This window comes from Parasteatoda tepidariorum, chromosome 5 (assembly GCF_043381705.1).
Source record: "Parasteatoda tepidariorum isolate YZ-2023 chromosome 5, CAS_Ptep_4.0, whole genome shotgun sequence".
Taxonomy (NCBI): domain Eukaryota; kingdom Metazoa; phylum Arthropoda; class Arachnida; order Araneae; family Theridiidae; genus Parasteatoda; species Parasteatoda tepidariorum.
The window spans coordinates 35,872,578-35,890,285 of record NC_092208.1 but is presented as its reverse complement, the minus strand read 5'-3'; the positions used below and the strand labels follow the sequence as shown (position 1 = coordinate 35,890,285).

Here is a 17,708-nt window from a genome sequence, read left to right as displayed (position 1 = left end):
GACTTCCACAAATCAAAACTTATAATCAGAAATTTTTCTTACCACAATCTGAAATTTAAACTAAGAATTAAGTTCTAAAATTTAAATTTTTAAACCTTTGTTAACTCACATTAACTAGGCGTTTTCATACATGTGACTTTTCCCTAATTTTGGATTTTGACCATTTTTAATATTTTGAACTATGCCGGAATCCGCTAATACCGCGATTTGTATTCACACGATTTTAATATCAAACGTCGATATTTGTATTGATCTCATTTAAAAGTTAGTCATTGTGAATCGTATTCACGTGATTTAAGAATTCAAAATTACAATTTGTATTTACATGTTTTTGAAATCAGTATCGCGGTTCATTTTCACGAAAGTTTAAAATCTAATATTATTCCTATTCATGGGATCTAAAAATCATGCCTTGCGATTCATATTTGTGCGATTCAAAAGTCCGATATTGCGATTTGTATTTTCGCTTTCTTAAATCCAATATCGCGATTCATAGTTGCACGATTTTAAAATCCAAAAGTTTTTTTCTTAAATTAATTGCTATAAAAGTGTGATATTGTTTATTGGTGGGTAATTTAATTTAATTATAAGTTTCAGTTCAAAAAATTATATTAAATAATAATAGTGCATATAAATTGATATCTTGTTATCAAGTTTTTGCACATAAAATTTTCTGTTTTTTTCACTTTATGTCACAATCACCCCTGGAGGATTTATCATGGACGAATGCAGGTAGAATTTAGGGAGCAATGTGGCTCCAGAAGTGAAAATGTGGATATGTTTTCTTAGAAATATGTGTAATTGCATATAATATATATTGTAATAGTCACAAACCTGAAATATATATAAGTGTGTGTGTATAAATATGAGTCCTGTTATCCTTCTGAGCCTACTAACACAAACTGCAAAGAAAAGTTTTCATTATGCTTATAGTAAATCAAAGACGAACATTAAAGGTTCAAAATTTCAAACTGATTTGTTAATTCAAATTAATATTTTGCATTTTGATCGGCAAAAATTTTGACCTCAAGCTTAATGATGTTAAAAAATATTTTGTGTTGAAAATATTTTCTCTACAAAATTGATCAATTTCTTTATAAATGACTCAATGAATGGATTTTATACTTTTTTTACTGACATATATAATAAATCAGATTTAACAGTTAAAATGGTTTTTCTCTCCAAAATTAATCAATCTATAACTCAATGTATTAGTTTTTAACTACTTGAGATACATTATAAATCCGAGTTAAAAATTTAAATAATCATTCTCTGTAAAATTGGCTAATTGATCTAAAACTCAATGTAATTATTTTAATTTATGTAATTATTTTATTGTCACATATTTTTCTCAATTTTTCTTTCTTAATTTTTTGCAGTATCTATAAATAATTTTTCTGTTATAGGGGGTTCTTATATTGCCCAATCAAAATGCAATAATTCATGATATATCACCCACTTGAAGAATTTATACCCTAAACTAAATAAAGCAAAACTAATTAGCATGTATTCTAATGGAGCAAAGCTTATAAAATAATTTTTTATTGCTCATTTAGGCTTGAAATACAGGAATGTATAATTTAAAAAGTTCTTAAACCCAAAAGTGAGCTACAGTCATTACTACATTAGCTACTACATTAGCAGTATAATAAAAAAGCCACCTAGAAGAAATTTTAACTATTTTAGTAGTTAGAATATCAACGCAATATGGGGGGGGGGAAACGTTACAAGTTTATGAAACTCTTAACAATGTAAAATACTTCATTACAATCAAAGAGTGAAGAATAAACTGACTAAATATACTGATTATCTGAAATTGATAGGATTTTCTTTCTTAGTAGGTATGTCATAATAAGGAATAAATTTTTAACCTTTTGATTGTATACACAAAATGGAGATTAGGGTTAAATCCAATTGCTCGGTTGTATATTTTCTTCGTCATTCAATAGAGAAACTGTACTGAACTAGACTTTTATTGTCAATCTAGTAGAAATGTGATCAATAACCTAATATAAATATTATATTGCTGATATTGACCCCTGTAGCATAGATTTTTAAAACTTTCTGCTACAATTCTTTTTACACTAATACCTTACTGAAAGACGATGTTAATAGTAACAAATATATATATTACTTATTTAAAGTAACATAAGTGCTTTGTGTTTACAAAAAAAAGCCTTTATGTATAGAATTAAACTGAATCTAATTCTTTTCAACTGTATTTTTTTTAAATTACATATAAAACAATACATAATCTAATATTATGTGCGATATTCTCCTGTTTTGAGGAGGAAAGAAAAATTATTNCTCAATGTATTAGTTTTTAACTACTTGAGATACATTATAAATCCGAGTTAAAAATTTAAATAATCATTCTCTGTAAAATTGGCTTATTGATCTAAAACTCAATGTAATTATTTTAATTTATTTAATTATTTTATTGTCACATATTTTTCTCAATTTTTCTTTCTTAATTTTTTTAAAATATCTATAAATATTTTTTCTGCTACAGGGGGTTCTTATATTTCCCAATCCAAATGCAATGATTCATGATGTATCAGACACTTAAGGAATTAATACCCTAAACTAAATAAAGCAAAACTAATTAACATGTATTCTAATGGAGCAAAGCTTATAAAATAATTTTTTATTGCTTATTTAGGCTTGAAATACTGGAATGTATAATTTAAAAAGTTCTTAAACCCAAAAGTGAGCTACAGGCATTACTAAAAGAAATTTTTTGAGTAGCATAACATAACATTTGCAGTATAATAAAAAAGCCACCTGGAAGAAATTGTAACCATTTAAGTAGTTAGAATATCAACGCAATATGGGGGGGGGAGGGGCAAACACTACAAGTTTATGAAACTCTTAACAATGTTAAAATACTTTATTACAATCAAGGAGTGAAAAATAAACTGACCAAACATACTGATTATCTGAAATTGATAGGATTTTCTTTCTTAATAAGTATGTCATAATAAGGAATAAATTTTTAACCTTTTGATTCTAAAAACAAAATGGAGTTAAATTCAATTGCTCGGTTGTATATTTTCTTCGTCATTCAATAGAGAAACTGTACTGAACTAGACTTTTATTGTCAATCTGGTAGAAATGTGATCAATAACCTAATATATATTTTATATTGCTGATATTGACCCCTGTAGCAGAGATTTTTAAAACTTTCTGCTACAATTCTTTTTACACTAATACCTTTCTGAAAGACAATGTTAATAGTAACAAATATATATATTACTTATTTAAAGTAACATAAATGCTTTGTGTTTACAAAAAAAAGCCTTTATGTATAGAATTAAACTGAATCTAATTCTTTTCAACTGTATTTTTTTTAAATTACATATAAAACAATACATAATCTAATATTATGTGCGATATTCTCCTGTTTTGAGGAGGAAAGAAAAATTATTATTATTAATTATAAAAATTAACTAATTATTTCCTTTTTCACATTTTGTGAATAATAATCACGTTTAAAAAAGCAATGAAATCCATGGCAGTGACTACCAAAAAAAGAATCACACAAATCAGACTCCTCAAAAAGGGATTACTCAAATGTGTGTATTAAATAATGTCATATAAAAAATTTATTATTTTAAGAACTTGGGGGAAATTAAAAGCAATAACTTCTGAAAAATTGATAAGAACATTGCATCTAAAAGTAAATACTCTGCATGATTCGAACTTCTTGCATTATATAATATTTATTGGAATCTTTAAAAACCATGTATAAATTAATATCAATAACAGTCAAAAAACATTTGAAACACCACATGGATTTACGATGCAATCTGCGTGAATTAAGAGTGTCAAAAAAGTGATTAGATATTTAAATGTGTGATATGAATTTGACATGTCAAAATAATATTAATCTCAGTATTAAAGATAAATTACATGTGTCGTAATATCAGTATTTTTTTTTTAAAGAAAGTCTTGAGAATATTAAAAGTAACATGAAATATATTGGAATTTAAAAAAACGAAGAAAAATTTGTAGCAATAATTGTCAAAATTGATCAAATCATTGCATGTATTTCCGCTGAAATCTGCTTGAGCTGTAAGCGATTTATTGAAGACTGCGTGGTTTAAAACGCTAGTATGCTAATGGTATGTTAAAAATATAGAATAAATTTTATTTCAACTAAATAAAAGAAGGACAAACATACCACCATGATTTATTAATTCTTTTGCTACAAATCTGAGTTCGTAACAAAATTCTTACTCACAGTCATACCAATTTTTTTTTTTGTAAGGAGAAAAAATCATGAGCGTTTCTTTCCCCTCTAAAATGCAAGAAATGCATATTTAGAAAATAAAGAAAGCTAAAAAAGAAAATAAAGAAAGAAAAAAGAAAAAAAGCATTGTTGGAAAAACTCTGCTGAAAAAAAAAAACTTACTAAAAGTTCTGCGGGTAAGAAAACCAAAATTTTTTGCTTCTCAAATGAAAAATTCTTTCTACAAGAACTCTGTATTGTTCTGCAACAATGTCTTAGTGATACTGCCACTGCAATATTGACAAATAAAAACGTTAATTCATTCGTTTGACTTAAATTCATTCATTTTGTTTATGTATTTAAAATGCCTTTTTTTTCAAATTCTGACTGCTGATTTACTTTAATAGTCTGTATTTCATATTGTTCATATATTTTAGGCTGCCCTTGATTGTGCTATTCAATATGCTTCACAAAGATTAGCTTTTGGAAATCCTATACTTAGTAAACAAGCAATACAGGTAATATTTATTGTTTAAATTAAATTATATTTTTAATGCTACAGTTTACATAAGAATTATTATTTAAATGTTACAGTTTACATAACAATTATTATTTAATGCAAAATAATTATTAGATTATTGTACAGTGCGCCAAAATAAAACGGACCACTCTGGATAACTTTTGATCTATTGATCGGATCTTCACGTTCTAGGACTGAAACTTAATATTTCAAGGGGGTGACTTCAAATGTGCTAATGAAATTGTCAGGTGCCACAAACTTATATTTCAAAGGGGATGGCATTTTACCGAGTAAAATTCCTAATTTGTCCGAATCATGAATAGGTATGATATTCGTTTTCTTAAATGAAAAATTTTTTGTTGCTAATATTTCACTATGTGCTATATTCCACCACAGATTTAAAGGTTTTATATACAATTTTTCCATTAATGATCAGCACTTTGTCTGTGACGTAAACACTAAACTGTTGTGAAGAACTTGGGTTCGATATCCAGTGGCGACTTGAAACCCTTCAGATTGATATATACCAGCTTGTCTAGGAAGTGAAGGCGGTTTGTGCGCAATATTGACCTTATTGCATCAATCAGACCATTGGTGAGGAAATAGAGGATCTTTAACCTTCATGAATCCCTTGACAAAAATAAGCTATTGCTTTCCTTTTAGATTTAGTCGATAAATAACGAACCATTAAATACACAAATATAAAAAAGAGAAATAAATTAATTCGGCCAAGAGGAAGATATAAAATTTTCAATTATCCAGCAAATCGAATAGATAGTTTGAGGTCACACATACGTCACATGAGCACCAGAGTTGAAGGCAAACAAAGAATGAAAAAGACTCTAGATATTAGTTTATATAAATATTAACATAGAGAATATTATAGAATATTAACATTAAAACATGACCCAATTATTTTTTCTTTAAAATTTGGTTCTTGTTCTGGATAAAAGATGGAAAAAAATACAGATTTTTTATTAAACTTGAGGGTTAAACAAGAAACAATCAGGCACATTTAAAATGTCAGGGACAAATTCATCATTAACTGTCATGAGGGTATGTGGCTGCAAAAAAAAATCCTAATTCACCTGCTAATCGTCGGTGAGATTTAGGAAAAATAATTTTTTATATCATTTTAAAGTGTGTAATTTTTCATGGCAAAATACAAAATTTGAGCAAAATTGTTTGAATAGTACCTGAGAAATCAAATTTTGAAAAAGTCATAAATTTGAAATTCGGTTTTTCAGAAACTATTTAACCCATTTCGCTCAAATTTTGTATTTTGCCATATAAAATTGCACATTTAAAAATGATATGAAAGTTGTATGCTTTTCTATTCAAAACTTTCTTTTTGATTATTTTTTAATCATTTAATCAAAAAATAATATTTACAAAAATTTCTTTTTGGCATGGAATTATCTTTGAATAAACAAATTTTATAATTGTGTCCAATAATTTTTCTTTTTCCTTAAAAATTGCTCGATATATGGCATAATACACTAAAAATAAAATTAATCTTATGGGGTTCAAACTTTTGATTACTCTTCTGACCAAACTATAGGGACAATATTTCCAAGATTGTGTCTAGCCCCTATATTTTGAAGGTCAGAAACCCGAATCCGTCGAAAAAAAGGTATGTTTATTCTGAAAAAGTACGTTTTTGTGTTCGATTTCAAAACTTAAAATATAATCTACACTGATTAAGTAGCATATTTGAGGTCACCCCCTCGAGCTATTAAGAATGAGTCATAGTAAGTGAAGATCCGAACATTAGATCAAAGATAAAGTTATTCAGGGTGATCCTTTTTTGGTGCGCACTGTACAGACATTTTTATTATTATTTAAATATTTGATGTTCTCTATTCTTCTAAGATGAAACTGGCTGATATGGAAACAAGATTAGAAGCTGCTCGTTTGCTAACATGGAAAGCTGCCATGTTGAAAGATGCTGGACAAAATTTCACAAAGGTATGAATTTAAATAATTTTTATTAATTTATTACTTACACCAAAACCTACGATTTTCTAATGAGGAAATGGAATTCTAAATCGATGTGAAACCTATAATTTTCAACCAAATATGTACTGTGCTTAAAGTAAAAGTTGAATTTAAAATACAGATTTTAATGTGATTAATAATTTTTTGGATTTAAAATTTAAGAATCAAATTTAATTTAAAAAACAGAATTCATCAAAAAATTATTTTTACTTTAATGTTTAAAACAAAGGAGAATGACATAAGGGTTTGTTTCCAATTGAGACTACACAATTTTAAATCTCGATAGTAATTGGTTTAGTCATATACTGCTATAGGTGCATAAACTTCTATCAAAAAATATCAACAGTGTATGATGAATCATTACTTATAACCATCACAATTCTGTAGTTTAGTGTAAGGATAATTTTTGTATAAGTTGTCAATCTGGTAGAAACTTTATCACCAACCTAATATATATTTTGCAATTCATATTGATGATTTGTACAAATAATGATTAGATTTTAATTCATTTTTCTTTTTGTATTGAGCACAAGTTTTTTATGGTATTTATTCAATAAAGGTGTAAAAATGTTAAATTAAAAAATATGTGAACAAAATTTAATATACAATGAATTAGAAAAATTTTAATTTACTTTTTTTCTTGCATCTTTGTGCATTGGGCAGAGGTTTTATAATATTCAATAAAGGTGTAAAAATTTTAATTCGAAGAATATGCGCACAAAATTTAATATACATTCTAATTTGGTTAATGGAAACCTTGACTTATTGAGATCCCATGTAAAACAAGAAAATATTTTAGTACATGATTGTTAAGATAGATTTATACTCGACCTTCAAATTCAATTCTCGATGTTCAAATTTACGATTGTTGCAAATTTTGTCTCTAAAACTTTTAAACATAAACCCTGAAATATTTAATAATTTACATCATAATAGATTTTGAAATTTGTAAGTTATATACTATTTAAATCAAAGTATAATTTGCTTCCTTAAGAAAATGTGAAATGAAGAATTACATAAGAATTAACGTGATAGGAATTAAGTGACTAATTTAATCAACTTTCTCGATACCTTTTTTTTTTTTAAATTTTTTTTTTAACATTATGAATTTAGTAGTTGATTCATTGAAGTCATAATATATGTTAGAAAAAGCTGTGTTAAATGTTAATTATTAAATTTTAATTTATGTTTGCTTAATTTAGTTGCCATTTTAGTTTTGGAAAGGGATGAGAGTTTTTGCTGTTGGAAATTTAGCTTCCCCCCTCCCCTGTTCTTATTTATTTGTATAATAATTTATTTTGTATGAATACAGAAATAATTATAGAAAATACATAGAAATAATTTATGTAATTAAATAATTTCTTTGTATGAGATTTCATGCCCAAAAATGCTGTTTATCATACAATTTTCGATGATTTTGATTGAATACACTTGATTCAATAATATGTTATACTTTATAGCTATTTGTTACATTAAAAATAGAAAACTGATGACCCGTGTGAATTATAGTCTCTTGAAAGTTTACTTTCTATGTATTTTCTTTTGACTCAATAACCCTAGCAACAATTTTACATTGACCCCAATTGGGCTCAAAATTGGCTAATATGGAACCCTTAAGAACATGTACCAAGTGTATTTTGGGATGTCTAGATTTTTCAATATTGGTCCTAAAATGACTTTCAATATTGGAACAAGATTCATTTCTATCTAGGAGAAATATTGAAAAATCTAGACATCCCTATGTTTACTCAACATGATAAGTCTATTAAGTGCCTACATGGAAAATGATATTGGGCTGTTATTAAAAGCCATTGTAGGACCAATATTAGCTCGTAAATTGTTGTTTGAGGCATGCATGTTCAAATCAAGCCTATGTGGGGCTAGGCTAAAGGATCCTGTTGTGTTTGATCTAGACCGTTCATCAAAGTACAGTAGGGAACCGATTGTCCGGAACGATCGGGACCATCGCTATTCCGGATAACCAATTTTTCCGGTTTTCTGAATCGCTACAAAAAGCCGTTTTTTTTATTGTTAAACCCAAGTAAAAAAAAAAAAATATTTGGAAATAATCTTAAAAAGAAAAAAAGAAGATGAAGTAATACACTAATGATCATTTCAAAAATGATGGTAAGTTAAATATCTTTCAAAAAAGAAAGAAAAATCCTAAAATCTTAAGAGGAAAAAAAAAAAAATTTAAAAAGGGCGGGGAAATTTATTGAATTTCGTTCCGGTTTTTTGGTTTTCCGGATAACGGGTTCTGTACTGTATATGCGTTCCTATTGAGGTGGTCTTCCTGTCGAGATTCACATGTTTAGATCATGTACGAAAGTCACCTTTGTAGACTGATTACAAGTCACCTATGAAGAGTGAGACAAGCCTGCCTGCGAGCATCCTTTGTGGAGCTAAGTTACCGACAATGTCACCCTTCATCTATTAATTGGTAACTCAAGGTAGAATCAAGTTAACATATCTTATATACTAGGGAACTGGAATTTAAAAGTTGGTAGTGTTAATTATGCTACGGACTCCATGTTGTAAAGCTACAAGGGTCCTATATAGAAATTAATATTGTTCCTATGATCAAAACCATTCGTGGACCAATATTAAAAATTTAGACTCCCCAATAGTCGCCCCATATTTTAAACCTATAAAGGTCCTACATAAAAATAAATATTTGGCCAGAATATCAAGCCATTCTAGGACCTATTATTAGAAAACTTTTACATCTCAATCTCGGTCCGATATTGAAAGCCATTCTATGACCATTGGCTAGAAATATATAAAACCATTATAGACGTATTAAGGACCAGTTTTGTATTTACAGCTATTGAACCTGGAAAGACTTAAAATACTTTAATAATATTCATTCCTATATCTAGTTCCTTAATAAGTGATTTACAATGCAAACAAATCTACCTAAAACAGATTTTTCTTTTTTGCTTATAAAACTTTTTTTGTTTATTTAACAACAGTCCAAAAATTCACATTTTGAAAATAAATATTTTTTTTATTTGTCTATTAAGCTTGTGATAGTTCATATAAAATATCGGTAAAATTGTACACAATTGAAAGAAAATTTTTGTTCACGATTATTTATTATGAAATAAGGAAACTACTGCGTAAATGCTTTGTCTTAAAACTCTCTGCTGATCCAATTATCTTGAAAATCAATTAATAGAACAATTAAACACACATATTTTAAAAAGGAAAAATTACTTTTATTCATTATACGGCTTTTGGGGGTAATGCGGTGCGATTTGGCATAGAAAACTAAGCGATCTTAAAAATTTATTCTTTTTCTTGATATTGCAGGATGTTAAAAAATAGATTGCTAAAGCTGCACTTGAGCTATTGGCTACATTTTAGAGTGGGCTTAGAAGATGCAACTGCGCAATCTGATTAAGCACTCTCTTTACAGCATTATTGGAAATGATTATCACCTTCATCAAAATGGCAAGTTTCTAGTCAAAATTTATGTTTGATGTTGAAAGAGTTAAAAATTTGATTGATAAAGCTGCATTTGAACTATTTGCAATATTTCAGAATAGGTTACAGAAAACGTGATGTGCAATCCAATTAAACAGTCAGTATTTACTTTATTACTGGAAATGATAACTACAAACATTTTCACCTAAAGCCATGGTGGCTCAAGGGATAGAGCGCTCTCCTTCCAATTAGATGAACCGGCTTTGAATCTCAGCAATGGCTGGTGGATACGAATTCCGCTCCCAGGTCGTACTGAGTGCGAGCTGCGAAATATCCTCAGTGGTAGGCATATAATGGGTTTAGAGACCTCTGACCATCAGGCTAACCATGGAAGGTTTTCCTCTTCATGAAACGCAAATGCGGGTTAGTTCCATCAAAAAGTCTTCCACAAAGGCAAATTTCTCCCAACACTTGATTCAGGTGTTACCTTGTCTTCTAGGTTAGATTCAAAATTACAAGTCAACGTAGTTGAACATTGGTAGTCATAAACTCTGACAAGTTCTGGAGTAGAAAATCGGATTACGGAGAGCACTGCATGTTTTGATTTTATTGAAAAAGTAGCACTATAGAGTTATATTGATGGCTATCCACCCATGAGATTTGAAAACAACTAAGTATGGATTTTAGAGAAAAGCGTTCATTTTTTTTTTACCTTTCAGGTTTTATCTAAGGGCTATAAAATATCGGGTTAATTGGCCAATTTTAAATAGGGTCTACATTGGATGAATAACGTCTTTAAAATATCAGGTGAATTGTACAATTCTATATATGGCCTACATTGGTTAAGTAACGGCTATAAAATATCGGGTCAATCGTACAATTGTTAGTTGGGTTGGTTTATATTGGCTTAATAACTGCTGTAAAACATTGGTTGAGTCGGACACTTCTGTATCGAACTGACATAGAGTGAATAACGGATGTAAAATATCAGTTGAACTTCACAAATCTGTATATGGCCAATATTGGCGAAATAAGAGCAGAAGAGCAATAAAATATTGAATCATTTGGACAATTCTATATAGGGTAAACTTTTGCTGAATAGTGGCTATAAAATATCAATGGAGTTGAACAATTCTATATACCGCCTATATTGGGTAGTAACGGCTATAAAATATCTGGTCACTCCGACAATTTGAAATAGGGTCTATATTGGGTGGATAATAGGGTCTACAATGACAATATAACAGCTTTAAAATATCGGGTGAATCATACAGTTTTATCTATGGTGTATATTGGCTGATTTATAGCTATAAAATTTCGGAACAATCAGACAATTCTATGCAAGGTTTATATTGACTGAATAAGAGCTATAAAGCATCGGTTGAGTCTGACACTTGTATATGGAAAGGATATAGGCTGAATAACAGCTTTAAAATATTGGGTGAACTTAACAAATCTGTATAGGGCTGATATTAGGTAAATAAGAGAAATGAAATATTGTGGGAATATTGTTGACAATTTTATATAGCATAAACATCAGCTGAATAGTGGCTATAAAATATCAGGTGAATCCAACATTTCTGTATCAGTCCAATATGAGGAAAATAATGGCTAAGCTAAGATTGGTGAACATTGGCCCAATGAGTTCTAGAGTTATTTTGATGCTAGAGAATGTTCAGCATTTATTTTGTTTTATCAATAGAAAAATTTATAAGTGAAATATTATATTTCAGGAAACTTCCATTAAAAAACTTTCTGCTTTTGAGACATTTGTAACTTTTCTAAATACTGATTTTTAATTCAGTATATGTATCATATTTACCAGTATTAAATGTAACATTCATAGAAGACTGTCTATCTGTCATACTACCTTTGAGACAGCAACATTTACTACTTTCTTATGATCCAGTAGTGCTAATTTATTTCTATTAATTGTTAAAAAAATAATTTTTTTCAGGAAGCTGCGATGGCTAAACTTACAGCTTCTGAGACTGCAACATTTGTGGCACATCAGGTAATATGTTCAGGACACACACACATCTATGTATATATATATATAAACAAATTGTATAGCTACATATTGATATTTTTAAGTACATAGTTTTATGCAAAAGAGTTGGAGTAAATTAATTTTTAAATAATGCATAATTTTGTGCAAAATACAAATGTGCTAATTGCTTTTTTTTTAAGCTTTTGAATAGCTATGAAGAGATTCTATACAGAACAAATTTTTTTTCTTCAAAAATACCCTTATTCTAAGATCCTTTTTTTTTAACAATGCACACATGCAATAAAAATAATAAAAACATCCCCACAAAAAAAAAATCTTGATTTTTTTCGCACATAATGCAGTTTGACTTTATGGGCTATATTAATGCAGTTGAACTAAGGGTGAAATGCAGTGTTCATAAATTATAAATTAAACTTTAATGGAATAAATTTAGTACAATGTAATTTATGCCTTTCTTATTAAATTGATAAAGTATTGTTTAAAACTTTTAAAGAATTTCTTCAAAATATATTGCACACTTTACACAGTCCTATTGTATTCTAAAGCAGAGGAGCCTAAATTGCTCTTAAAATTTAACAAATTTAAAATTGATTACTAGTAAAGTTTAGTAGAGTTATCAAATTTTAGCATATCTCATTTCAATACATTAAGTTGTTATTTAGTTTTTGTAAGAGTACATAGTTATGTTATTTTGTAACATGGCATCTTAGTAGTACAGAAGCAATTACTTATATCAATTTGTTCTTGATAATCAGCCAAATAATTTAATTATTCATGAATTTTTTTTCCTCCAAATAAATTAACTGGAGTTGTTTTAACAGCATGTATTGTTTATTTTAGGCTATTCAAATATTAGGTGGTATGGGCTATGTAACTGACGTGCCTGCTGAAAGGCATTACAGAGATGCAAGAATAACAGAAATTTACGAAGGTACAAGTGAAATTCAAAGGATTGTTATTGCAGGGAATCTTACAAAAGAATATGGGCTCAACTAATACTTTCCGAACTATAGAAATGTATTAATTGAAATTTATATTGTTTTAAATGTACCTGAATTTTTATTGTTTTAAATGAAATAGTTATACCCAATTGTTTTAAATATACTTCACCTTAATAGATTTTACTAAAGCTCCGATCAATTTATACGCTATTTTTATAACAATAAAATATGTTTTTTGCACAATGGTTTCTATTTTAAATTTATTATGATGAATAAAATATTTACACCATTTTTTAAAGCATTTATAATCATAGCACTTCAGAATTTGTTGTCTTATCACTGTCAACTTCTACTTCTATGGAGACTATATGATGTCCAGGAACCATGGCCAAACCAAGCACGCGAGTTTCTTCAACCGTACTCACCTAAATTAAATGAACATGAGTTTTTCATAAATAAAATTATATTTTAAGAATTGATTATTTTAAGTCAATATTACCAGCTGTTGGTAAAATGCAATTCATTATAAGAACATCAGCTTTGCCCAATCGAACAATCCGCCTTATTTAAATACAGTAATGAAGATAATACAGATTCAGGGGTCTGTTATGGGAAAGTTAGAAATTATACTAAAGTATCAACACAAAAATATGATCGAATAATTATTGATTCCTCGTTCTTTAATAACAGGCACAAAAACTTGGTTCTTGAATAACATATACGAAGTAACAGTGTTTATTTCTCTATGAAGAATAAAAATATCAGAATCCATTTTTATTTCTGATAAAATAAAGAGATATTGAAAGTTTTATTACAATGCTGTTATTTATGTATTGCGAGCATTACTAATGCTTTGATCGTAAATTTGAATTGACTTGTAATTAAAAAAAAGATATATGGATCTTGAATTCGTAATACATAAAAGAAATTCTTTTAAGCGAAATCAATCTTGTTACAAAAATATCAAAATTAGACAGATCTGAGTTATTGTGTCGAAGAAATGAATTTATGCACTTAAATTATTTTATTTTAATCTTAAAATTTTATTTATTTTTAATTGGCATTGAGATTTTAACTGTCAACAATACTTCAAAAGTTTTCAATGAAATTTTATAAAATCTAGTTAAATTCTTAAGAGCGAAATCGATTTGTCACGCAAATAATCTATTTTATTCATTATTAATTATCACAAAGATTTTAAGGGAACTACCTTATTACTTTGAAATTTTGGATAAGTTAAAATTTTATAAAAACGATTTTATATTATTATTATTAGAGGTGCTTTATTTTAACATTATTCATCTTCATTTAAGATGAAGATTTTAATTTGATTACTTCAATAGTATGGAATTTCAGACACTAATTTTATGATTATACGAATCAAAAAGTACACATTTTTATAGTGTCACTAAAAATAATAATAAAAAATTTAATGATGAATCAATACACAGGAAATATTTCACAGAAAAATTAACATTTTTACACAAATAATAATAAATTAGGGGGGAACTTAGGAAATGGGTCTGAGAAAGCAATTCATACATTTAAAGTAAATTAAACTTTGAAAGTTTCGAATAACTATTTTGATTCAACAAAATAATCTATAGAAGATTTTGTACATAATTATAAGTACTTAATAGATCTTCTTCAGCACGACAGTCCCTTACAGGCCTTGGCTGCCTCAACCACACGTAGCCTCCTGTCCATGGCGACTTTTTTCCGGTTGTTTATCTTTAATACTTTTAGATCTTTAGCAGTGTCATCCAGCCATCTAGTTGGAGGTCTTCCTCTAGCCCGAGATCCCGGAGGATTCTTAAAGGTGGCGATTCTGACTGCATTATTTTCTGGGCCTCTCCAGATATGGCCAATGCTTCGTATGACTTGCACTATCTGTGGCTGTCCATAGAGTCTATATAATTCAAAGTTGTATCTGATTCGCCAACAGCTTCTTTCCTGTACTGGGCCAAAAATATTTCTAAGGATTTTCCTTTCAAAAACATCAAGAGTACGCTGATTCTCTGCGTTTAGTGTCCATGTTTCACTTGCATAGAGCAATACAGGTAGAATAGGAGTTTATAAATTTTAGTTTTTTTAGGCTTGATCTTAATTACTTTCTTAGTCCAAAGAAACACTTGTTTGCCATTTTGATTCTGTTGTCTACTTCTGTTTTTATGCTGTTTTGGTCATTGATCATTGTTTCAAGGTATTTGAATTCATTAACCTTTTCAAAGGTGTAACCATTTATGAATAAAGGATCATGGTTTACAGTTGTGGCTGGAAATTACATAAATTTAGTTTTATCTTCATTGATGGTAAGGCCCATATTTGTGGCAGAAGTTTCAAGAGCCAGAAAGGCCTCTCTCACAGCTTTTTATGACATCGATGTCATCGGCATATGCCAGTAATTGAACTGATCTATTCCAAAGAGTGCCTTTTCGGTCTAATCCACTATCTCTGATACATTTCTCCAGAGCTAGATTAAAGAGTAGACAGGCGAGGGAATCCCCCTTGACGCAGGCCTCTCTCTGTTGAACATGGTTCCGAGTCTATAAATAAATGAAAAGTTTTGATATTATATTCCTTAGTTTTTTCTGAAATTTGTTTTAGGGTGTGAATTTGATCTCTTTGTGATCTAAAACCACATAGTCTCCAATTATTGGAGGGAGAAGTCTTGCAAAAAGCAAGTTAGAGTATATTTTATATGCCGTATTGAGGAGTGTAATTCCCTTATAGTTACGACATTCAAGTTAGTTTCCTTTCTTAAATATGGGGCAAATGGAGCCTTCTTCCCATTCAATGGGCAATTTCTCCGTATCCCAAATTTTAACCATGATATTATAGATGGCGTTAAGATGCTCTGGCTCATCAGTTTTTAGTAGCTTAGATGGTATACAGCCGGGACCAGCCGACCTATTGTTAAGTTTTTTAATAGCTGGGACAACCTCATCTAGAGATGGTGGGGGGATGTCTACGTGTTGAACTGGGTTCAGTTCTTCAGGGCTGTTCTCTAAGTCTCATTCTTCGTCGTTCTCTAAGTCCTCAAATCTTGAAAGTAGCACGTGATGAAGTTCGTTCACAAGTTCTCCATCCTTATTTCTGCAGGTGATAGATTTTGGCTTAAATTCTCTTCTCATATTATTTACTAGTTTATAGGACCTCCTACATTCTTTTTGGTTATTCCGGCTTTCAATGTGTTTTAGAGATTCCTCTAGATATGCTCTTTTCTTTTCTTTATGTAATTTCTTTTCTGTTTTTCTCAGCTCCCTGTATTTTTCCTCATAACTATAATGTTTTTGTATCACCAGTCTGCAGGCTTTGTTCTTTTCCTCAGTAGCTTTTCTGCAATCGTCATCGAACGTTCTTCTGGTACTACGTTCTAAACATGAAATGGTTTCACGTGCTGATTTTAAAATGATTTCCTTGACTGAATTCCAATCGAAGATGATATTTGAATTTTCTTTTTCCAGTTCAATGCATCTAGATAGTTAGCACTTGAATTCTTTAAGGATGCTGGGATCATTTAATTTAGCGATGTCTAGTTTAGGAATGGAGTTTTCCTTCTTAGCTTCTCACATCTTACACATTGCTACGATGTCTTGTATCTACAAGTACATGGTCTATTTGATTAAAGGTTAAACCGTCTGGGGATCGCCAGGTGTACTTGTGTATTTTCTTATGTGGGAATGCTGTACTGGATATAAACATATGCTCTGAAACAGCAAAATCAAAAAGTCTCTGTCCGCTTCTGTTAAACTCTGGGTGTAGGCTTTCAGCAGAAGCATAGGATCTAATAAATTGTTCTCTTTCAACCTTAGCATTGAAGTTTCCAAGAACCAGCTTTACATCCTAGACAGGGCATGAATCGTAACACTTCATAAGTAGGTCATAAAATAGATCTTTTTCCTCCTCGTCTTTGTCTTCTGTTGGTGCATGGGTGCAGATCAATGTGGTATTGTAATGTCTTCCCCTGATTCTGATTTTGCACATCCTCGTTGCTTATGGCCTGAAAATCAATAACTAAGTTTCTTAGTTTTTTGCTTACGATGAATCCGACACCAAACTGGTGGGATTTTTCTTGGCAGCTAAAACTCTGCAATCCTTCCTATCCAAAATACCTTGTACCAGCCATCTGATCTCCTGGATTGCTAGGTTATCAATATCATAGTTGACAAGCAGAGGCGTATCTAGAGAAAATGGCGCCTATGGCAGGCAATCCTACCTATCGGCGCCCTTCTTAAAATATTTTTATTATTCTCTATTGTTTAACACATATCTATTATATCTATACACACCAGCATATATATATGTATGTGTGTGTGTAATACAGTACTGAAGCGCGTTGGATTTGTTAGTACCAAGGATTTGGTCGAAAATGGATATGCGCAAAGTGATATTATACTGGATAAGTTCATAATTAATAAAGTTGATATTCAATTACACAATTTTAATGATTTTAGAAAAATCACATTTATTTAAGAGGGGAAAAAAAGAGAGAAAGAAACATGAATCGCCATTTTGCGCATATTTTCAGCCACGGAATTGCCTTTGCACGTGGTAGAAATTATATAAATTATCCAAGAA

The 17,708-nt window shown here is 29.5% G+C and overlaps 1 protein-coding gene across 5 annotated transcripts in view; it reads left to right on the top strand.

Moving 5' to 3' along the window:
* LOC107450516 (Activator-recruited cofactor subunit 42) overlaps positions 1-17,708 on the top strand; it is a 57,363-nt gene that overhangs the window by 27,421 nt on the left and 12,234 nt on the right. For 2 of the 5 annotated variants that reach the window (XM_043057461.2, XM_071181285.1), the window contains exons 8-11: positions 4,669-4,749; positions 6,624-6,719; positions 12,133-12,189; positions 13,027-13,370. In XM_043057461.2, the coding sequence (XP_042913395.1) occupies positions 4,669-4,749; positions 6,624-6,719; positions 12,133-12,189; positions 13,027-13,182 (390 nt within the window). In that variant the 3' untranslated portion in view covers positions 13,183-13,370. Of the gene's footprint in view, positions 1-4,668; positions 4,750-6,623; positions 6,720-10,061; positions 10,923-10,982; positions 12,190-13,026; positions 13,371-17,708 lie in introns of those variants that run through there. The other 3 variants (XM_071181286.1, XM_071181287.1, XR_011636841.1) reach the window with 2 other exon arrangements.